The sequence below is a fragment of the Macrotis lagotis genome, chromosome 1 (assembly GCF_037893015.1).
Source record: "Macrotis lagotis isolate mMagLag1 chromosome 1, bilby.v1.9.chrom.fasta, whole genome shotgun sequence".
In the NCBI taxonomy this organism is placed as follows: domain Eukaryota; kingdom Metazoa; phylum Chordata; class Mammalia; order Peramelemorphia; family Peramelidae; genus Macrotis; species Macrotis lagotis.
Genome location: NC_133658.1, coordinates 322,506,981 through 322,532,176, shown reverse-complemented (window position 1 = coordinate 322,532,176; position 25,196 = coordinate 322,506,981). Strand labels below are relative to the sequence as shown.

The 25,196-nt window shown below is 36.6% G+C and overlaps 1 protein-coding gene across 1 annotated transcript in view; it reads right to left on the bottom strand.

Annotated features, from left to right (window-relative positions):
* LOC141505591 (uncharacterized) overlaps positions 1-19,843 on the bottom strand; it is a 47,839-nt gene extending 27,996 nt beyond the window's left edge. Inside the window, exons 1-3 of the mRNA XM_074211532.1 lie at positions 16,171-19,843; positions 15,751-15,846; positions 9,560-10,855 (exon numbers count right to left, since the gene is read on the bottom strand). Coding sequence (XP_074067633.1) covers positions 9,560-10,855; positions 15,751-15,846; positions 16,171-16,369 — 1,591 coding nt within the window. The 5' untranslated portion in view covers positions 16,370-19,843. The remainder of the gene's footprint in view (positions 1-9,559; positions 10,856-15,750; positions 15,847-16,170) is intronic.
* Positions 19,844-25,196: the final 5,353 nt, after the last annotated feature.

Genomic DNA, 25,196 nt, shown 5'->3' with positions numbered 1-25,196 from the left:
AGAGTTTAACAAAGTCCAAGACTATCTTTAATTTAAAAAAGTTATTTTATGTATTATATAAGTTTGCTATCTCTTGTATTTTACTTTTTCCTTAAGGAAATGATTTCTCTCTCAACACACTCAATTTTGATCAATGTATATAGCATGGAAACAAGGTAAAGACTATCAGACTGCCGTCTGTGAGAGGTGAGGGGGAGGGAAGCAAAATTGGGAGAAAAATCTGTAAAATTCAAAAAAAATCTCTCTAAAAAAATTGTCTAATCCTTGTCACTCTCTCAAGAGCTTCTAACCAATCCTTCTCTAGAGGAAGAATTAGCATTCTCTCTGTTCTCCACTACCACCTCAATTCCTCCATCTGCCCTCTTAGCAATCTCTCTTCCTTTGAGGTCCATTCTATCTGTCTGTATCATCTTATCCATATCCTTATTGCTGCTGTCTTCTGTACTCCAGATCACCCTCCCACCTTTTTTTTTAGGTTTTTGCAAGGCAAATGGGGTTAAGTGGCTTGCCCAAGGCCACACAGCTAGGTAATTATTAAGTGTCTGAGACTGGATTTCAACCCAAGTACTCCTGACTCCAGGGCCAGTGCTTTATCCACTACTCCACCTAGCCACCCCCACCCTCCCTCATTTCTTAAGGAGTTCAATACATGCCTCACAGCATTCTTTTCCCCCCCAAACTCTATTCTCATCTCTCCATAGTATGAATTCAATATTCGTGTTGGTGTCCCTTCAAACATGCTTGGCATCCAGTCTACTTCCTTCCTCAGATCCCATAACTACCTTCCATGATCATCCAAAATCAGTCACCACACCTCAGATCTCATTATCATCCAAAAAGTGATCCTCCTTGTATTGGTTTTGATGCAATTATGAATTATTGTACTCCTAGATTAGCAGAAACTTGATCTAAGAAAACAGGGAGTAGTTTGGGTCTGCTTTGCGATATTGAGCACATATTAGGTTTGAACACCATCTGTTGGCTTTTATGGATTCTGCACTTATAAAACCTACTAAACTATTCCCCCCTCTGCTGATGTAAAGCAGCTGTCACTATATGTGGGCACTGACCTTTATATTTCAAATACCAATAGGACATATGAAATCTCTGGGATATTTGTTCTTTCTGGGTCAGCACTAAACCTGTAAAGCTCACAGAAGATTACAAATTTACAATAAAACCTGAAAGTTTGAGCTCAACTTTCATAAAGAGATAGGCTATCAGATGTAAGGTGAGAAGTGGTCAGTTTAGAGATGAGACATAAGTGGAACTCTTACAAACTCCTTCCCATTGTGACAGGGTAGTTTCTGTCAGTGGAAATACTTGTCCAAGCATTGTGGGTGGGCTGTATAATATACATTGTGGTTCATGAGTTGTGATATGTTAGCTCTCCCCCAAGGACAACCAGAACATAGTAAATAGATTTAGACAGTTCCACAAGTTGGTCATAAGGTTGGCCATAGCTGAAGTGGTAAAGTAGTGCATAGTTAAATGCAGGTTAATTAGCAACTCTTCCCTATGGGCTAATTTATTCCAAGTGGAAATATATATAAAACTGAGTGATCCAAATAAAGGTATTTTAATCTGAATTCTGATTCAGAAATTTTAAAAGGCTAGCACTATATCATTGTCTCTTTCTCCTATAGCAGTTCCTCTAATTAGCAACCTCAACTGAAGGAGGTTTGCCAGAATTCTCCATGATCTCCTAAAGAAACTCTTCTACATTTCTGAAAAGATTATTATCTGTTACATCAGTGTCCAATTAGGCCGGACAGAAGGGTACCTTAGCTTTATTCATGGTGGATCCTAGGATTAGACATTCATTAGCAATTTTCACTGGGTTTGAGACCTTCTAAATCCTCTGTCCACCTGTACAAAGATGTCTGGGTAATTACAGGTGCTAAGGTTAGGAGGCCCTACTTCCCAGCTCATCTAAGACAAAAATTAACAGAATTCTGTCTCTGTGGCTCCTTGTAAGGTTAGCTTTTCAGATGCTGAGATACAGTCTCTGGAGACCCCTGCTGGAAGATTTAAGAAAAGCAGCAGCTCTGTTACTGTTTTTGAGACTTCCTCAACTGGGTGCAGAAGAGGTGGGATCTGAATTGGCAAAAGAGAAAAAACACTGAAAAGTTTGTCTGGGTGTCTGAGGGTTCCAAGATCAAAGGATATGAGGCAATTTAATTTCTTAAGCACCTACTTATTAAGCAGCAAGACACTGACTCAGGTTCTGGGACAAAAAATGAAATAGTCCTTACCTTCAAAAGGTACAGTCTATTGGTGAAGAAAAGCATATATAGTCAAGCAAAACAAATTTCCACATTAGCCATGTTTTCCCCCAAATATGCCTCAATTCTCTAACTATAGATGGGTAACATTTTTCTTCTGAATTTATTGCTGGTTGTTGTATGGATCAGAGTTCTTAAGACCTTCAAAGTTATTTGTCCTTACAATAGTTTTTATTGTACTAATTATACTGTACCCACTTGCCCAAGGTCACACTGCTAGGTAATTATTGTCTGTGCTGGATTTGAACTCGCATCCTCCTGAACTCTAGGGCCAGTGCCCTCTGTCTACTGGGCCACCTAGTTGCCCCCCTTTATAATTTCTTAAAGCCACAGTAGCATTCTGTTGTATTCATATAATTGCTTAGCTATTTCCCAGCTGATGGACCTACCCCTATTTTCAGTTCTTTGACACTATAAAAAGAGTCACTACAAATAGTTTGGCACATTAAGTTTCCTGTTTATCTGATCTCTTTAGTGGTATAGACCTATTATCAGTATTGCTGAGTCAAAGGATATATCTAGTTTGATACATAACAGTTCCAGGATCTCTTCCATTTAAGTTATCACCCACCCTCAAGAAACTGCTCCCAATTTCCTAATGATAAATACTACCCAATCTGAAAAACTCTTTCCAAGTACCCACAGCAAGTAAAGTCAGGCTCTTCCATTAAAGTCACAATACACTCACAGGAAACTCCTCCCACTGTCCTGCTGATGAATGCTTCCCTGATCTGATGAAGAAGTATGGGGCTGAATCTGAGAGAGAATGACTCAAACTGCCAGGGCAGGAAAACTTTCTTTCCTGTCATGGGATCACAGATTTAAACCTTGAAGAGGGCTTAGATAATGTCTGATCAATCTCTTCTATTTTATGGATGAGGCAACCAGGGCTCTTAAAGGTTAAATGACTCCCCAGCATCCTACAGGTAATAAGATTTGAGTCAGGATCAGTCCTCTTTCTACCAAACTATACTTACATCCTTGGAAAACAGGCAGTGTCATAATCATAGACTCATAGGGCAACAGAGTAACTGCTGTGGAAGACATGAAAGTTGTTTTGAGCATAATCTGCTGAGGGTGTTTCTGTTAAGCTATAATACTAATAGTGCTTATAATTGCTGTACTACTACTACTACTAATTATTATTATTATTATTATTATATTATAAGCATTTGTTTAGAGCATACATGTGCAAGGCCCTGTGATATATTCTTAATCACAATAATCCTGGGAGGCAGGCACTATCATGCCAATTTTACAGATGAGGAAACTGAGGCAAAAGGAAGTGAAGGGACTTGCCTGCATAGGATCACGCAGGTTGTATTTGAACTCGGGTCTTCCAGATTCTACACTCAGTGACTTATTCACTGCACCAATATAGTTTAGTATTATTGGGTCCCTTGAGGGTAAATGAAAAGAATGTTCAAGTCATCCTGCCTATTTTCCCTTGTCATTCAGCAGTGAATGATTTTTTTATGAGGTATTATGTGCCAAACTAGCCATTATACCAAAGAGGAAAGAACAGCACACACTGAATTTATATTTATACTATGTATAATAAATATATATTATGTTCTAATGAGGTTTGTTTTTAGCTATTCTATATGGCCAGAAGTCTTGGTAGGTTTTGATTTGAGGTTGCTATGGTCCCAAAAGTATGTATTAATATTTGCTATTTGGGCAGTGCAAGGCCTGAAGTCACAATTCAACTCAGGGGTGTGGTGGTCCCCCAAAAAGCATGTCAGATTGCTTAAGGGGCGGCTAGGTGGTGTAGTGGATAAAGCACCGGCTCTAGAGTCAGGAGTACCTGGGTTCAAATCTGGTCTCAGACACTTAATAATTACCTAGCTGTGTGGCCTTGGGCAAGCCACTTAACCCTGTTTGCCTTGCAAAAACCTAAAAAAAAAAAAAAAGATTGCTTATGGGGCTGGCAACACAAAAGTCAGCTTCCCAGCTTCTTCACGGCTTGCTTTCCTATCCTATCTCAGATGTACATTTGTAATGTTTACCCATTTTCCTTACTTCTCAGGAATTCTCCCCTTTCCCACCTATGACTGGTAGGGAGATATGGTATATGGATCACTCTATCCCAGATTTGGAATCTGGTATCTTTGAGCATGTAGGTGATTAAAAGGGAAAAGGAGGGAGAAAAACAACTAAAGAGTGCAAACAGTCTCACTTACTCCATGGCTGATTTTGAAAATTCATTGGAAGTATTCTTGTGGACCTGACTGGGGTTCAAGAAACTTTCACACAAATAGGGATTTCCAGACAGTCAGTTAGAGCTCTTTAAATAGGGGTCTTTAAAGCTCAGGGAATCTAAATTTGGTGAAAGGAAAAACAAAGTACAATTAAGTTTGTTCATGGCCTAAATTGCTAATTTACTCATCCTCAAGTTGGCATCTAGAAAGTAAAGCATGCTATCTAGCTAGGTATAAATGGGTTAACATTCATCCAGGACTTTCCTTCATATTTCTGAAATATCTTGTGCCTATGGGATAGGTCAGTAAGGCACTTGGGGAGGGGAGGTATGATTAGGTCCTTAACACAATTTATTTCCACAACCTTTGTACTACATCCCAACAAACCAAACCAGCATGACAGGAAATTCTACTCAGCAGGAGCCATGTAAGATATCCCAACTCTGAATGAACAACAAGCCCTTAGGGAAGATCAGTGATACAGATTTTCAGAAATAAAACTTGCCATCTCCTCTAGTTGCTGAAATGTTGGATATTGGCTAAGTTTGATCAGAGATATACCAGGATAACTGCAGACTTAACAGAATTACTAATACAATTAAACTGTTGTTCAGTTGTTCAGTGATTGAATCTTGGGTTGTAGCATGCAAAAATATTGTCCATAGGGTTTTCTTGGTAAAAATACTGGAGTGATTAGTCATTTCCTTCTCCAGGGGATTAAGGAAGATAGAGGTTAAGTGACTAGCTCAAGGTCACATGGCTAGTAAGTATCTGAATTGGATTTAAATTCAGGTCTTACTGACTCCAGGCCCAGTCTTCTATTGAGTCACCTAACTACCTCAATTTAACAAGTAACCATCACAATTACTCCATACCTCATCCCAAATATCTTTTTCTGCAATGATAGAGAAGACATGAAAATAACTTACTTCTCTCTCAGTATGCCAGACTCATTTTCCCCAAGCTTAGCTTTCCCCCAACAAATAGTCCTTTCATCTTGTTAGTCATAGCAAGGGTCTGCACCACAGCACACCATGGAGTCTGTTAGAGATTACAGAACTCATAGTCTCTCCCTCTCTCTCTGTTTCACTCTCTCACCCTCTCTAATGCTCTAACCTTCAGTTAGGCTTCTTTGGAGACATATTTCATTTGGGAATCTGTTTTGCTTGACTTTACATATTTGTTTTGTTTTCTTGGCTTCTCAATGGATGGAGATAGGGATGGTGGGGGGGGGAGACTTCAGAACTGAAAATAAAATAAAATGTGGAAATTAAAAAGAAAAACAGATCAACAGTGAAAATACCATTCCAGGATTTGAACCATATGGTTCCTTCCCTTCAATGAAAACTTAAAACTAGGTCAGTGGACTGGACCAGAGAATGGGTTGCTAGGATCAAGGATATGCCACAAATGAAACCTACTAAAGACCAAAGCATGTATTTGTTTCCAGACTCTAAATAGGGCTGTTTCCCATTAGTGACATGAGTACAGAGTTTATTGGTATGGTGATGACATATGTTGTTGCTTATCAGATAATAAAATCTGTTTACAAGGGTTCCGGTATGGAATCTCACTCCCCAAACACAGCTTCCTTCTCTGATACTCCAGAGAGGAAATTCTGGTTGAAGAGTACCCAGTTGGTCATCAGCTACTGGTGACAATATGCCAAATCTCAGAAATTAACTATGAAATTCTGACATTTTCCTCCCTTCCCCCAACTAGGGGGGTTTTTGTGAGATTTTTGGACAACTGAACTTCTGACCAGAATGATCAGAAATGCTGGATGGAGTAGGTTCCACAAAAAGGTATTTCATCTATATTTACCCAACATCCCCTATAATTCTTTGCCCCTCCCCTACTAGATGAATGCATATTAAAAAATAAAGATGGACTAGATGTCAGCCCCTAATTAAAAGGATTCCCTGCACCTCTGCATTTCCATTTAAGTTCTCTGAGCTTAAAATAAAAATTCCTCTGAAAGAGGTAAAACATGATGTGAAACTCATTTCACTAAGGTATTAATAATTGAAATGAGTTCTTTCCAAAAGGTAGGTTCTGATGAGGAAAGGGGGAAGAGTATGAGACCAGCAGAAAGTCTTAAGAGAGAAGAGAGCATCACTGAGGAAAGAAACTGGAGAGAGTAAAGAGGGAGAGTATAAGAAAATTTTTTTCTTTTATCTTTTCTTGCAGTTTTGTCTAGGACAGAAAATACACAAACATGAGATTCTTTTTTCATAAATTTTTTTTGATCATTTTTGAAGAAACACTGGAAAGGACAATGTCAGAATAGATCCTAGTGACATATTTCATAGTTATCCAATTGTTCTCAAGATTCAACAGATGTCAATTAGAGCCACTTACTTGAGTGAAAGAATAATGGAATAACTTTCATCATGCAGAAAGAAAAGTATTATAAGAATGGTGGCTCATAATTTATAAATCATTTTCAAGTTTACAAATCACATACTTTATGGCAACCACATTGAGGTAAGCAGTACACGACTTTTTTGTCTTCACTAGGCAAACTTGCCTCATTGCTGCTATTACCCCTGGCATTCATTTTTAGTTTTCCTCCTCCATTAATGAAAAAGGCTTATTGCCTATAACTTCTGGGAATTCTTTGGTTTTTATTTTGGTTTATTTTATTTTTCTGAATTAACAGTTGTGATTCTTTGGTCATTTGTTTTAAGGATTTGACAACTGGCTATTTCCCTACCTAAAAAGTACATCCATGTCTCTCTCATCCTCATAAATCGTAACTTGATCTGTTCATTCCCCACTAACTATCACCTTATATTTTCTTCCCTTTGATGACACCTAAGGCCTTTTATTAATGCTTCCATCTTCTTATTTGCTCTGGACCCAGCTCTGGACCTTGGCCACCTATGGGTTAGGAGACGCCTGGGGGTGTGAACCCGCCCACATGGGTGCTGGGAACGCCCCAGTAACAGGAGTGGCTCCGCCCATGAGGGAGGAACAGGGGAGGAGCTCGGGGGAGGAACAGAAGACTAGATAAGGGAGGGGACTGGGGAAGAGGAGAGCTTTTTTCGCTGCTATGTAAGCAATAAAGACCTGCTTGTTAGACTGCAACCGGGTGTTCTGTCCAGTTATTGCCCTCCTTCCCCAAAGGAGGGTCCGTGCGTCCGAAGACCGACGGGTCCGTGACATCCCAAGACCGGGGAAAGGTATGTATCCAGGCGAAGGCTCGGGATAGGTCCCCGAGCACTTATTTTCTTTATGACTCTGTAGTCTGACTTCTGATCTCATCATTCAACTGAAATTTCACTCTCTAAAGTTATCAATGCCTCTTGTCAGTCCTCATTAGTGATTACTTTCACCTACAGATTTTCCTGACACTGATCTGATAATCTTCTTACCCTTTCTGATAACATCTTCTCTGGATCTTCATCCAGATTATGACCCCCTCAACATGGATTCCTCCAAAGGCTCTGTCCTGATATCCTTCTTTTCTTTCTGTAGCTCTTTGCTTGGTGATCTTATCTGTTCTCATGGATTCAACTATGCAGATGGGTCTGAATGGATTTATCCAACCTTCACACCTCCATTGACTTTCACTCTCACATCTCCCACTATCTATCAGATATTTTGAACTGGCTATCCTATAGACATCTTAAACTCAACATGTCCTAAAGTTATTCCCTCCACTTCCAATCCTACCTTATTCTTAATTTCCCTAATACTGACTAAGGCAACTCCATTCTCCTGGTTACCCAAGATGATAATTTAGGTGTCTTCTTTTTTTTCCACTCTCACTGCCCCTCTCCTCATATAATTTTTTTAAACAAAGTCCTATTGATTCTACTATCTAGTATCTCTATTATACAACCCTCTTCTCTCTTCTATCACTGCCACCACTCTGTTGCAGACATTCAATATCCTCCACCTAAACTACTGCAATAGCCTGAGGTTGGCCTCAAGTCCTTCCTCCATTCCAGTCTACCCTCTACTCAGCTATCAAAGTGATATTAAAACCCAGGTCTGATTGTGTCATCCCCTCTACTTCCTTTATCAATAAATTCTACTAGCTCTCTATTACCTTCAAGATCAAATATAAAAGTCCTCTGACTTTTAAATCCTTTCATAACCTGACCTCATCCTACCTTTCCAGTCTTCTCAGAGCTGACTCTCCACCTACTCTACTATCTAGTGACACCAGCCTCATAGTGCTCCTGACACATGACATTTCCCATCTCCTGACTCTGGGCCTCTTCACCAGTTCTTACCTAGGCTTGAAATTCCCTTTCTCCTTGTCTCTGCCTTCTTATTTCCTTCAAGTCTCAGTTAAAATTCCACCCTCTGTCAGAAACTTCCCCCAATCACTCTCTGAGGGAACCTAGAGAGCCTATTATATTAAAATTAGTTAAATCCTGGAGAAGACTAGAAAAGACATGAATTATCTTCAATTGAAAGGCAAAGTTAAGATTAATGAATGAAGCAATAGAGAAAATAGATAAAGCATTTATTAAGTGCTTACTGTGTGCCAGGCACTGTGCTAAGCACTGAGGATAAAAATACAAGCAAAAAAAAAAAAGGCAGTCCCTACCCTCAAGGAATTTACAATCTAATGGCAGAAAACAACATATAAAAGAGTTAAAAATTTAGGGGAAAGTGGATTTCTAAGGCAAAAGTCTAAGATTGAAGTTGTTCAACAGTATAATGGACTGTCCTGGGGAAGATGAATTTCCTCCACATGGGAAACTCAAAGTGAGCCTAGGAGACTACTTAGCAGAAATGTTTTAGAGAAATTTCTGTTTTGAAATGAGTTGAACTAAATTATCTCTGATGTTTTTTTCAATTCAAATTATATTATTCTATAATTCAAGGATATTTATGAATCTGGAAGAAATTTCTCTAAATCCACTTCATTTTCAGTGTTATTCTTCAGATTCTTTGCAGTGAAGTCCATTGAGGTCTGAGTTTGAACAAGAAAGACCTCCCTCATGTAAAGGATTTCTTTCGGTATGAATTAATTACTAAAATGTCTATTTTAGCTCAATGGCTTCCTAAATTAATTGAATTCACAGGATTCTGCTCCAACATGAATTCTTTGATGTTTTGTAAGAGATGAGTTACGGCTAAAGGCTCTTCCACATTCACTACATTGATAGGGTTTCTCTCCTGTATGAATTCTCTGGTGTTGAGTAAGAGATGATCTGTCACTGAAAGCTTTCCCACATTCATGACATTGATAGGGTTTCTCTCCTGTATGAATTCTTAGATGCTGAGTAAGGTGTGTCCTCCAACTAAAAGCTTTCCCACATTCTTTACATTCATAGGGTTTCTCTCCACTGTGAATTCTCTGATGTTGAATAAGGGATGACCTGTTGCTGAAGGCTTTTCCACATTCACTACATTGATAAGGTTTTTCTCCAGTATGAATTCTTTGATGTTGAGTAAGGGCTCTGTGTTGCCTAAAGGCTTTTCCACATTCATTACAATGATAAGGTTTCTCTCCTGAATGAACTCTCTGATGTTGAGTAAGGGCTGTTCTTCTGCTAAAGGCTTTTCCACATTCACTACAATGGCAGGGTTTTTCTCCAGTATGGATTCTTTGATGTTGAGTAAGGGCTGTACTTCGGCTAAAGGCTTTTCCACATTCAATACACTCATAGGGTTTTTCTCCAGTATGAATTCTCCAATGTTTATTAAGTGACGAGGTGATGCTGAAGGCCTTCCCACATTCATTACATTTATAAGGTTTCTCACCAGTATGAATTCTCTGATGCCAAGTAAGATGTGTACGCTGGCTGAAAGTTTTCCCACATTCATTACACTCATAGGGTTTTTCTCCAGTATGGATTCTCCGATGTTGGGTAAGGTATGAAATCTGACTGAAGGCTTTCTCACATTCACTACATTCATAGGGTTTCTCTCCAGTATGAATTCTCCGATGCTGGGTAAGATATGAAATCTGACTGAACGTTTTTCCACAATCATCACATTCATAGGGTTTCTTCCCTGCACAGATTTGTTGATGCTTAACTAGGTCTAAATGATGTTTGAAGACCTTTCCACATGTATCACATTTATTACTTCTCCTTCCTATAGAACTTCTCTGTTGGGTAAGAAGTATTGATCTCAGACTAAGGCTTATTCCAAGTTCATTACATTCAGAATGATTCTTACCATTTAAGTTTTTCTTGTGTGTGACTGACATTTGTCCTAACATTCTCTCCTTGATTCTGTGCTGGCTCCCTAACTGGTCATCACATTCCAAGGCCTCTCCAAATGGAGAACACCAAAGACCATCCCTTGGCAGTTGTTTCATTATCACCTCCTGGGATATTTCTTCTTCAGCAACATCCATCTTTGGAGTTGATTCCTTGATGTCAGATCTAGTTTTCCAGTCTGTAAGAAACAAAAAATAAAAATATCTCCTGGGCTGAGAGCAAGGAAACTACTAAAATACATTATGCATGAAACTGAGGAACTGAAGGCATATATGGCTTTGAAAATTCTCAAATGTGACCTTGCAATCTGTGAAAAATGAAAAAATAGAAAGAATAAACACTGAGGATACAAATAATTGTAGAAAGAGTAAACAGTAAGAAAGAAACAAAAATATGATTGTAGAAAGAGTAAATAGTGAGGAAGGGATACACATGATTTGGAGAGCTAACCCAGAATGAGAGTTGAACACAGAGTACAAATAGAGTTATCAAATCTTAGTGGATGGCAAGAAGTGGGGGAAAGGCTAAGTGGAGGTAATATAGGAATTAGTTAGGACTAGGGGATATAGTCTGGTAATAGAACATTGTCTTTATCATCTCATGCCTAAAATACTATCATAACTATTAATTAATCTAGCTTCCTATAATCTTCTTTTACTTTTTTAATCTCTCTGGTGCACTACTATTAAAGAAATGTTTCATTAACAATAATATCATGTCTTTAAGAATATTCCTGAATGGGGGCGGCTAGGTGGCACAGTGGATAGAGCACTGGCCTTGGAGTCAGGAGTACCTGAGTTCAAATCCAGCCTCAGACACTTAATAATTACCTAGCCATGTGGCCTTGGGCAAGCCACTTAACCCCATTGCCTTGCAAAAAAAACTTAAAAAAAAAAAAGAATATTCCTGAATGGAGGCAGCTAGATTATAAAGCACCGGCCCTGGAGTCAGGAGGACTGATTTCAAATCCAAACTCAGACACTTAATAATTACCTAGCCATGTGACCTTGGACAAGTCACTTAACCCCACTGCCTTGCAAAAACAAAAACCAAAAATAAATAAATAAGCAGACAAATAAATAAATAAATAAACAAAAAAGAATACGCCTGAAGTCCAGGTCTTCTACACCATCGGGTATCATGAGCAGAGGAATTCTGAAGTTTCCTATTTTCATCTAGCTACAATCATTTCTTGAACCCACCTACAGAAACCCAGAAACCCATATTCAACACGAAGTAAAAAAGAGCAAGAAGAAAAAACATTATTAATTTCTTCAGCATTGGGATCATTCTAATTACTGGAGTTTATCTGTTGTCTTATTCTCTGATCTTTCCTAGATTGCAAATTCTCATCTTGTTTGATGATCAAGACCTATTTTGCCCAATTACTCATGACACACTTTCTAATCACTACTTTAACTTTCTGGTTTCCAGGTCTTTGGATGCTCTATGTCAATAACAAAGGCTTTAAACTTTGTATTTCTAGAAATGAGCTCCTGTCCAAGAATCTCCTAATCCAAGTACCTATCTGACTACCAGTGCTCTAATGTAGTTAAGTGTGCCACTAATATCAATCACCTTCACAAGAGCATCATTTTAAAGGTCCCTCCACACCCTTAATATGACAATGTTACTCTTTTGTTGAAAAAACTTCAAAGGCTCCCCCCATCCTTATAGGATGAAATCTGTGTTCTTTAGCCAGTTGATTAGATATCAGCACAATATGTCATGGTCTTATTCAAATTTATACTCTATAGCTCCCTAACAAATACCCTCCACTTTAGTCCACCCAAGCTCTTGTCTCTCACGAATGTCATAACTCATTCAAAATATCAAGTCTTCATCATGTTGTTCAATATACCTCAAAGGCTCATTGAGATCAAATTCTAAACATCCTCCAGGGACCAGTTTAAGTTCCACTTTTTTAAAAAAGACTTCAAAACCATTTAGTCCATACTGACTAATGTTCTCCTTTCATGAAATTTATACCTAATATTATTTTTTAAAAATAAGTGTATTATCCTCAATATTAAATTGTAAGTTTTATGGCATATTTATTCATTTTATATCTCCTATACATAGCCAACATATATTATAGCATGGACTTTCTACTCAGTAGGATCATAATCAATCCTTCTTGAATTTTATTCCTAAAATATGTCTATAATATGGTCTTCTTTATCCATGTTATCTTGCATAGTTACTCATGTGTTTTTATGTTCAGAGTGAATAATGTTGTGTCTATATTGTTTTTCCATGCACATCCTAAGGCCCCACGTACAGGTAAATAACACACTTACTTCTTCTGAATCATCCTCCAAAGATATTCAACAAATGGTTTTGAGTGAATGAATGAATAGAAAAATCATTCCCTTGTGGTATTATCACAATCAGGGAAGCAGAGCAGTGGAGCTGTGGAAATAGGAAGGCAGCAGATGCTACCAACAGAACTCACATCATCATCATCATCATCATCATCATCATCATCATCATCATCATCATCATACCTGACATTTATATAGCATTTTAAAATTTTCCATGCACTTTATATAATAGTTATAGTACTTACCTCTCATCCTGAAAGGTAAGTACTATAACACCATTATCCTCATTTTATAATTGAGGAAAATGAGGCTCAGAAAGGTTAAGGCATTTACCCATGGCCACACGGCTATTGAGTAACAAGAATGGGATTCAACCCTAGGTATTTCTGACTCCCAAGATCAATAAGCTATCTACTAAATTAAGCTGCCTCTCATGGGTCTATTTCTCTCTTTGAAGACACCTGAAAGTGGCATACACAAGAAGGAGAAACTATCCTCAGGTCTGTTGTTCCCCAATTGGTCTTTAAAAAAAAAAAACCCACTATAGAGTTGGTTATTTTGAAAAGAAAGCAAGCAATAAAGCTGGATGAGACCTCTTCATGGCAGAGTATAGTCCTAGGCATTCTGTTGAATTGAATGATTTTCCTTCTATCTGTATTTCCCTGGGAAAATCTTATCACTAAGCTATAATACTACAAGTTGCCTAAAGTGTAAGGCCCAAAATATACCAAAAGGCAGAAAAAAGATGACCTTGTATCATAAAGACAGCAACAGTTATATTTTTAATAACACTTTGTGACTCCTTCCACCTGTATGAGAGGTCACAGGAGTCTAGTAGTTAACAATCTCAGAATCCCATAACATGGTTCCATAGTAACCAACCAATCAATTGTTTACTAAGCATTTACAATTTAAGCAGTACTGAGATACAAAAGTAGGGTAAGATAAAGGTCATTCCCCCGAAAGAACTTACTAGATAGATAAGAATACTAACGCACGTGAAAAATTGAAACTAAAAAACATATAAATAAATGATAGGTCTATGTGTCAAAACTATGTGTTTTAGAATTTCATAAAAAAAGGAATATCAAAATAACATGTATTAATCATGGAAGATTTCCTGGAGGAGAGGAACTTCAGTGGGCATTAAAGGTTTGTGCTAAGGATTTAGTAGACAAAAAGAAAAGTAGAGGGTGTTTAAGACAAAGCAGAATATATTCAAAACCTCAGTTAGAGAAAAGAGCATCATCTATTAAAAATATGAAGCAGAGTCTACTGGTTGAAAAACAGAGGAGATTAAGATTTAGATGTGATTTAGGAAGTAATCAGGAGTCATAGCTGAACAGCATCTTGACAGGATAATGACTTTCTTATATTCATTTTGTCCATTTGAAGATCTGTTTCCTTCAAGACTAAAAACCATGAAACCTCAGCTAAGATTGTTGACTAATATTTCTGATTTCTTTAGAACTCAGAGACAAGGTATTTTTTTCCTCCCTTTTCTAGATGTTCATAGAATCATAGGTTTAGACCTAGAATGGACCTCAGGGGCCACTAAAAAGGAAACTGAGGCTCAAAGAAGTTAAAAGACTTGCCAGATAACACAGCTAATAAATGGTTGAAGATGGATTTGAATCCAGGACTTTCTGACTCCAAGTCCAGTATTCTATCCACTCTACCATTCTACTGCTCAGAAATTTTTTTTTGTAGTCAATAGTGAATAGCTTCAATGTACTGATCAATGTAGATTAATTTAACAATCACATACAATATAGATTAGAGGGAAGAAAAAGCTTACCATTACAAAGACTAGGTGCAATTAATATTAACCATGGTACATACAATTTAGAAATAGAAGAGAACTAAAAATTCAACCCTCTAATTTTGGGTCACTAAAAAATTGAAACCTTTAGAGGAAAATGAATTATCCAAGGTTTCCTAGGATTTGAACCAAGATTTTCTGATTCAGTGCTCCTTCCATCACATCAGTAATCAAACTGTAAGGTATTATAGACCTGGTCTAGAATGATGGGGGAGTGAGGACTGAGTGTTAAGAGAGATTAACAAGATTTGATGACAGATTGGACATGGAGATGGATTACTTAATATGAATCTATAATTTCTAGATTAGGAGAGTTTTAACATTACCATTGGCAAAAATAAAGGATTTGATAAGGTATCTGTGATAAAATATGATAAATTCAACTTGAAATATGTTGAATTTAAAGTGAACAATGGGATATCCAAATAGATTATCATAGAGGCAGGTGAAAATGTGATTAGTACATATGAGACACATATGGATGTATATAATTTTGAGAGTCATTTGCATTAAAAAGGATAGTTGAAATAATCACTTTGATTAAGTTCTCTAAGGGACCAATTATAGAAAAGGAAAAATAGAGATTTGAAGATATCAAGTCCTATAATGAAGAGGAGGTGGAAAGAAGAAAAGTCATGAACATGCTATCTTGTTGGCATTATAAATGTTCAAGTAGAAGCTGGATAGTCACCTATCTTTTAGGGATGCTATAGGGAAAAAATCCTATATAAAAGGGGATATTAGATAACATCTAAGTCTCTTCTATGACATAAGATGAAGTCAGGATATTCAAGGTAGCTCTTATCAAATGGGCTCAGTCTTCTCCATAGGTATTAGGATTTTTGTAGAGGGCCACCCACACAACATTCCCAACCATCATGACTGTTACTTACAGTGTCTGCTATTTGCCTCGCTCTCCTCACTCACCTGGGAAGTTCCCTCTTGGAATTTTTCTCTCCATCATCCAAGGTTCTTTTCTTTGCTCCAACTGAGAGATCAAATGTGGTTTGGAAACTTGATGCCCTGCTCATGGGTAAAGACAAAGGACTTGGGTATTTGTGTGCTGGGGACAAAGAACAATCCTAGAATTCAGTCCCAGTGATTTGCTCTTCAAGACATCTGAAGGGTGAGAAAGGTGCAGCATAATGAACAGCACACTGAACTGCCCATTTCTAATGATATGACATATAGACCTTTCTCTTGGAAAGAGGACACCCTGTTTCTCTGAACCCTGCAGTCCAAGCCCAAACTCTGCTAACACTTCAGAGGCCCCATTGCATTTAACAATTGAGGAACAAAGATACTACAAAGGGCAGATTCTGAATCATATAGGGAAGCCACCCTTACCCAATGAGACCAGGTTCCTATAGTTTTCCAGCATTACTTCCCTGTACAGGTCCCTCTGAGCAGGGTACAGATGCCCCCATTCTTCCGGGGTGAAGTCCACAGCCACATCCTTGAACGTCAATGACTCCTGAAATTTCAAAGACATTCCTGCTAAACCTAGAACCATCAACAACGTGGCTTTTGGGGAAGCTAGGAGCATCAGAGAATGAGGGCAGGCTTTACAGGAAATGGTCTTAATAAGGATATATGGACCAGCATGAATTAATCAAATCCAAATACTGTTTTTTTTGAAAAAATGGGATTGTTAGACAATAGATTAAATGAGTGCTATAAGACATAAATATACTTCAATTTCAGCAAGTCCTTTCTCAGTCTTTCATTATATATATTGCTGAAGACAAGATGGAAAGATCCAGACTGGCTAATAGCAGAATTAGGTATATTTAAAACAAGTTGAATTTGGACCCTTAAAACTAGTAGTTAATGAGTTGAAATCAAGTTGTACGGAAATCTCCAGAGGAATACTTACAGCATCCTTTCTTGGATCTATTCTGTTCAACATTTTTACTAATAAATTCAATGAAGACAAAGATGTAATGTTTACAGATGGAATATTTACATATGACATGAAGCTGAGAAGGATAACTAATACATTAAAATTGTCAAAATTGGGATTCAAGAGATTTTGATGGACTGAACAAATGGGTCAAAAAGGGATGAATATTATTCTTTCAAAAATCAATGATATATACAAGAATGAGATCATGAACTGATAAGACTCCTCTTCAAAAAAGACCTATGGATTTTACTGGACTACAAGTCAAGTATGAGTCAATAGAAAGTCAAAAAAGCTAATGCAAATTTTAGTTGCAATCAGGGAAGAACAAAGAACAAAGGCGGTTGACAGTCTCACTGTACTGTTCTGGTCATATACATTTGGAGTGCTGTACTCAGATCCAGGTGTCACATTTTGAAGATATTAACATAAGGAAGAGCAATCTGGGAATGTTTAATATCAATCAATTGACAAACTGTATCAATTTCATCTCAATATCTCTTAGATTCATCTCTCTCTTTCCACCACAACCTAGTTCACGTCTTTTATCACCTGCTGCCTGAACTGCTGCAACAGACTCTTCACAGGAATCCCTACATCCAGTCTTGCCCTTCTGTAGTCCATCCTCCACCCAGTTGACAAACTAATATTCCTAAAGCACAGGTGTAACCATTTGCTAGGAAAACTTAACTGGTTTATGCTTTAGAATAGAATACAAATAGAGTTTGTAGCCTTTAAAAATCTTCTGTCTCCAATTTATTTTATAGGCTGATTATACACTACTTCTTCACATGATTTATGCTTCAACCACACTGGTCCTACTTGTTCTTGTCCCTACATGATGTTCCATATTCCACCTCTTTCTTTGTAAAAGCAGTTCCACGTACCAGGAATACCATCTCCTCACTTCCACTTCTTGGAAACTCCCACTCCCTTCAAGGCTCAGTTCAAGTGTTGTCTCATTGAATTTCCTAATTCCCGTTACTATTTTCCAATCACTATATATTTCCTATATATTCTATATTCCCTTATTTGTGGATGTTATATCCTACTATTAGAATGAAAACTTGTTGAGAAAAGGGCCCCATTCTTGCAACCACACCCCTAGCACTTGGTACAGTGTCTGGAATGCTAAATATTTAGTTAATGCTTGTTGACTGATAACACAGAAATATCTGCAGTGTTTTCATGTAGAAGACATTGAATTCATTCTGTTTATCCTGGAAGGTTAGGATCCTAGAAATAGGCTTAGAAGTAGAATTAATGGGTGGATTTCTTTTCAATATAAGGAAAAGTAGAATTAATGAATGGATTTCTTTTCAATATAAGGAAAAACTTTGTAATAATTGGAACTGTCCAAAAGTAGGATGGCTTTATAAAGAGAAGTGGGTTCCCTATAGATGCCTACCTGGCAGGGATGGACCACAAGTCTAATATTTCAGGAGGGTATGTCTTAGATGACCCGAAGTCGCTTCAAACCCAAATCTCAATTCAATAAGTTTAAAGACTGTTAAGCATTTCAAATTGACTCAAAAAAAATTTTTTTTCTATGTAACTACCTTTTAAAAAAGTAAGAAACATGGTCTTTGCCTTATTGGATCATACTTTTTTGGTTCAGAATGTAAATATACTCAAGACATGAGAGAACAATACCAGTTTTTATTCAACTTTTCAATTGCTTATTACACATACTCCTATGTCCAGATAGATAAGTAGTTGATAAAAATGCTGAACAGCACAGGGTCAAGAACAGATACCTAAGACACTCAACTCAATACCTACTTCCAAGATGATATTGACCAATTTGGATCATTAGACCAAATGAAAATCTAGCTGAGCTATTGACTATCTAGCTACATCGAAGAGCCCAATACCTCTAGCCTGTCTCTATAAGGGTAACATGAGAGGCTATCCCTAATCTTTTACTAAACATAAGCTGATTTATTTAATCTAATGTTTTGAAACTGATGGATTTGTAATTATATGATTGTTGATGTTGATTCCCCTTCTAGTGCAATATAAAACTTAAACATGCCTTCCCAATTTATACAATATAGGCAATGTTCTGTCATAAATCCTTCATGGAAGATCTACCCAATGTGCTAGAGGACTTTCTTTGGGTCTTTTGCTACTACATGGATTCCAATACAATATTTGAACCATCCATCTATTTTCCCTTGCTCTTGTTACATTGCCTTCTGTCATGAGTATTTTGTCTTTTTTGCAACTTATGGTATGTAAATCATTAGTAAAGTGCTACAGCCATTTAAGGTAACTGTATTTCTCTATATCTTCTTTAAAGATAATGGTGTTTAATGACACACAGTCATGTAGCATCATTGGGAAGATATTGGCATTGAAGACATTTTGGTGAATATTTGAAGGTTTTTGAAAGCAATGAATAATTTCTTAAGTGCAACTTATCCAATTCTGTTTCATGTTTAATTCTGGGCCCACTTCATGACCTTTTACAGTACTTATGCAAAAATATATACTGGTACAATAAGTGAATGGGCTTCCTATGAATTGGCAATATGCGGTCTTCATCAAGAATGGTATTTTATTACTTAAGATCTTATGAATGGACAAACATTTCTCTGAAGGGAGTCTGAAATATTTCAGAGCTTTGCTACATTAAGCATGTTACCCACTAATAGATTCCAATCTACAAGAGATCTGTAGGTATGCGGAGGAGATAGGCACATATACATCCTGTTATCACGATGTATCTCTCAAGGAATCTTGTTATCTATCATCTTATATGTTACAGACATATGGATTTTAAGTACAACAAAAATGGTCTGTGATTCTAAATCTAGAGATATGTGAGGATGGCCATCTCCACTAAGAAAAGGGCATGCTTTCAAGGAATTTGGAAGAAACAGAATAGTTTTCAAATTTTAAAAAATGGATTTGAACAGTAATAGTTATAATTTGGAAATTTCCAATACTTAGAAAAGTTGGGGAATTTTCAAAAAAAATTTTAATTTATGCATGAAATGTGGGTCTCTTTTGTCTCCAAAATAAAATTCTGTACAACATAGATGGCTCAAGAATTTGAAATTTCCCTCAACACTTAAGCCTTGCTTTAAGAATAAAATCAGGTGAAAATTTAGATTTTTTTATGGGCATTGAAATATATATATATATATATATATATATATATATATATATATATATATATACCTTTTTTTTTAAGTTTCATGCTTGGAACACCACTATGAAGATTCACAACTTAATTTTTTTTATCATTTATCAAACAAATACATTAGAATTTAGATCTCTTACAACTTTAAAATCTTATAATTCTATTGTTAATCTACTCAGTGGAAATATTATGTTAACTGAGGAGGATGATAAAAACATTTTGGCTTCCACCTCTCAAGAGTTTACAATCTGTTGTTGTTTGTTATTGTTCAGTCATTTTCAGCCATGTCTGACTTTTTGTGACCCCATTTGGGATTTTCTTGGCAAAGATCCTTAAGTGGTTTCCCATTTCCTAGTCCAGCTCATTTTACCAATGAGGAAACTGAGACAAACAGGGCTAACTGACTTGCCTAAGGTCACAAACTAGTGTCTGAGACTAGATTTGAACCCAGGAAGATGAGTCCTCCTGACTATAATTTAGATCATTTAAAATTATTTTTTAAAAAAATATTTTCCTGTAAACCAATACAAATGTGTTATAATTTCTCAATTATTTAAAAAAAATCCTAGACAAATTTCTATGGCTTCTGAATATTGGTAACTACAACTCAAGGTTAATTATTATTCACAATTAATTTTATCAATTAAATTGTAGGAAAGAAAAAACTATTTTTCCTACAATCTGGTGGTTATGGCATAGAGGAAAGAATGCTTATTAATAGGGGCAACTTGGTGGTGTAATGGATACAGCACCAGCCCTGGAGTCAGGAGGACCTGAATTCAAATCCAGCCTCAGACCCTTAATAATTACCTAGCTGTGTGACTTTGGGCAAATCACTTAATCCATTACTTTGCAAAAAACAAAAAGAAAAAAGAATGTTCACTAATAGTCAGGTGAACTTGATTTTAACCTTGACTCTCCAATGAACTAGCCATGCAACTCAGAACAAATCACTTTTCCTCCATAGACCTCAATTTTAGTCTCTAAAAAATAAGTGGTTTGGGTTAAATGATCTAATGTTTGTTTTAGTTCCAAATTCTAAGCCAAGTATAACAAAATAAAGTTGAAATTCACAATAATTTATTATATAATTCATGTAATTTATGACCAAACGATTGGCAACATGGACTTTTTAAAAAAATCATTTGACCATTTAACAAATATTTATTAAGCACCCACTATGTGCAAAGTACAATGTTAGGCACTGGGAATGGACACATATAAATACATGCACACACAAGTGTCTGCCCTCAAGAAGCTTACATTCTACCAGTGGTACAGTACACAATTAAATCAATACAAGATAATATAGCAAGGAAGAACACATTAACTGAGAGGGAAAGGGGTGCAAGGTGAAGGGGAAAGGGGATGCGCTGGAAAAAATGGAGATGTATTTTGCTTTAGAGTTGGTACCTCAGCTGGGGAGCGAAGCTAAAGATGTTGAAAGGCAAAGGTGAGGAAGGAGTGGATTTCATGAATGGAAGATAGATTTGCAGAGAAAGGAAACAGAATGTGTCTAGGAACAGTTCTTGGCTATTTTGGCAGGAACATAAAGTATGTGAAGGAGAATAACATAACTGTGGAAAAGTAGATTAGAATCAGATTGTAAATGCCAGTGGGGAGGTAAGGGGTAGGGATGGGGGGGAAAGAACTGAAGGGAGCATTGCTGGCTATTGGTGGTAGTTTCTATCCTTCAGTCAATAACAAATCAATGGATGACATGATCAGCTCTGAGATTTAGGAATATTAAGAGGCTACAGCAATAGTTAAAGTAAGAGATGATTAAGATTTTAAAGTAGTATGTAATATGAGAGGAGATGAGGATGCATCTGGGAGATATGCAGGAAGAATTGAAGACTTGGCAACTGATTGGATATGGGGAGGGGGTGACTAGGGAACAGTGAGGAAGACAAGCCTGAAACTAAGCTTGCAAACCATAAGGTAAATATAAATTATTAACAGTATAGTTCTGAATATGTGGAATGTAAAGGACCTAGCAATTAGGAAAAGCACAAATAGAGTTGTAATTTAGCTTTACTAATATGGTAATTGATCTCATCAAACAAAAGGAGCTCCTGGCTTCAAATTCTAACTCACATATCCTGGCTATGGACAAGTGAATTAAGCCTCAATTGCCTCCTTTATAAAATGGGAATAATAATAATAATAATACATTATTTCACAAGATTATTGAGACTCAAAAGCTTTGCAAACATTAGAGTACTATATTAATGTTAATGTTTGCAAAAGACTCTAATTGTAATATCCAATATGGATTTATAATAATGTGTCACATTATAATACTTTATTATTTGGTCTTTGAATTCTATGACTCAAACAAGAAACCTAAATAAATGACAATGAAATTCCTATTTTTGGCACTTGATCTAACTATGATGGTGGTGGTGGTGGTATCATTTCTCTGTTCAAAAATTATCAGTGGCTCTGTATTGACTCTTAGAAATCAAGATTTTATCTAGAATTTAAAATCCTACACAATCTGGCTCTGACTTACTTTTTTAGCCTTATTTCACATTATTTCCCTTCCTGAATTCCAAACCGTGGCTTTTCCCAATCTCACTTTCTCATTTCTTAAACTTCATTTACCTTCATGAAAGCAGTGTAGATTGCTCCTCATGTTTGGAAGGAGCTCTTTCCTTATCTGTCTATCTTACCTTTATTCAAAGGTTTAGTTCAGTACCTCCCTCTACCATACAAATGCAAGTTTTCTCCATTTTTCTTAAGCTATTTTGGATCTCTCCTCTGCATTCATCTCACCCTACCTTAATTAATTATTACTTAAGAGTTATGTACATCATTCTTTACTTTCTCCAGGCAAAACACAAGAAGTTACTTAAGCTTGAGTGCCATTTTATGTCTAAAGAGCTAACATAATGACTTGAATATGGTAAACACTTAAATGTCTGTTCAAATGTATTGAATTTAATATTGAAGAATGTAAAAAAATTAATAGTTCCACATCTACCTTTACTTTACAAGGCTTATATAACACTTTTCTCACAATAATCCTCTGCGGCAAACAGAATTCATATTGTTATTATCTTCATTAACAGAGAAGAAACTTAGAAGTTCAAAGAAGTTATACAACTTGCCCATGGCCCAACAGATAATAGGCATATCACAACTAAGACTAAAATGTTGACCTTGATTCAAATTCAGCCTCAGATACTTAAAACTTACTTAATTGTAGTATGGCTGTGGGCAAGACACTTAACCCCACTGCCTTGCCAAAAAAAAAATGCTGATCTTGACTCCAAGTCCAGTACTTTTCACTAGATCACAGTTGTTCCTTGAAGTAATCACCAGAATATAACAATTAAGATTCACTAGTTTACTTCAGAAAAATATGGCTTTTGTAACCTTTTTTCTCCCAAAGCACCATAAATTGGATACCTGAAGACTGATTAAAGTAGTGTCACACATATATGAAAGTTGATCTATGGAATTTTAAACTGGAAAAATTCTTATCTACTTTACTGTGGATAATAGTCATAAGAGTACTATTAAAGTACTATGTTTACAACTCTAATTGTATATCCAATATGGATTTATAATAATGTTATTAGGATTATGGATTTATAATAATGTTATTAGGCATTTCACTCCCTCTGGATTGTCATCCCTATCATTTTGGTTTTTTAAGTAATGTGATTCTAGGAAAATAACTAGGAAAGTTGCTCTGCTGCCACACTCCTTAATAATTGGAGCATTTCTCAGAGAAAAATCTTTAAGAGTTATGACATTTGTACTTGTTGAAGTGAAAATTTCTTCTCGTGGAAAATGTTTCAGGAAAATGGTCTAAAAATGTTTGACCATCATATCTATATTTACAATCAATAGAACCTCCCATCATATAAACATTTATATTAACTTCCTTTTCTTTTAATCAAATAACTATTCAACACGTCTCTTCCCTGTCTCAAAATCAAGTGGTCTCAAATCTAAATTCCTCAGGTTGCTGGTATTCACATCCTCCCACAATACAACTCTGCCCTATCTATCCTTTCCACTTTCCACTACTTTCCAATATGATACTTCCATTTTGGTTGACCTGGTGCTCACTCTGCCTCCAAGACTTTATTCATGATGATCTTCCTAATGGAAATGCCCTCTCTGAGCCTTTCCAAATATACATAAATCTATCCAACCTCCAGGTCAGCTGAAATCCTAGTCTTTTGCCACTCTGGTTCATATTGATCTGACTTCTATTATCTATGCTACTTATTTTGACAATTACTAGGATATTTGTATTTTTACTTGTAATAAAAAATAATTATTTTGTATGTGCGTCTTTTTTCCCTGGTGAGCTGTAACCTGTTGGAAGAGTACTAGAAAAGGAGTCAAAGGTCCCAGATTGAAGAACAAGTTCAATAAATATCTCTCAGTGTAGTATTAAGTAAATCACATATACATACTCCCTTGGCTCTCAAATGTATTAAGGACCTTGATATTCATCTGGTTTAATTCTTTTATTTATTGCAGTTATAGAAACTAAGAGAGTAACAGAAACTAAGTTTCTTGAGAGTGAAAGTTATCTTGTATATTTGTTCTATTCATAGGTTCTTGAATATAGAAATGAGCATGTAGCTATGAATTACCTATTTAATGGTTAAGTGGAAGCTGGGCAAAGAGAATAAGAATACTGAAGAGGATACTAAGATAGTTAAGTTGAGAACATTATTTACTAATCATTTAAATACCAAAAACTTTTTAAAGAAAGAATTGGAGCTCACATCCTTGGACAGAAAAGAAAATGGATGAGAGAGGAAATGTTTTTACCTTCTGACACCTGAGATGGCATTTCAAAAGAGAGAAGTAACCCCAACTCACCTGGGATTTGGCTGTCAGGAGCCCAGAGTTAACTCTCTCTTCCTCCATGCTCCCCTCTTGGGGAAGGGTAGAGTCCTGAGAAAGCAGAGCTGGGAAAGAGAAAGGAGCCATGAGGGAAACCCATCTGCTTTGTGGTTCCCAGACTCATCAGCCTACATGCCAGTTGATGTGATTCCCCACACTCCTTCTGAACAAAGCAGGACCAAGGGACACCATGAAGAGTTGCCCCATTCCCAATGAGAAACACAGACATTGCCATTTAGGACCCAGAATCTATCCTTGTGTTCCCAGTAGTTCAAGGAGTAATGTCCTAATGTCTACAGTCCCAGTGAAACTACTTTCAAAGACAGTCAGACAAATAAAGGTGTAGTTCTGAAAGCTTTTATTAATGTGAAGCTCATCAAAACATTCTGCTGTGCCTTTCCCCCAAATTACAATCTTCAGTTTCATAGATATAAAACATGAGGTTTT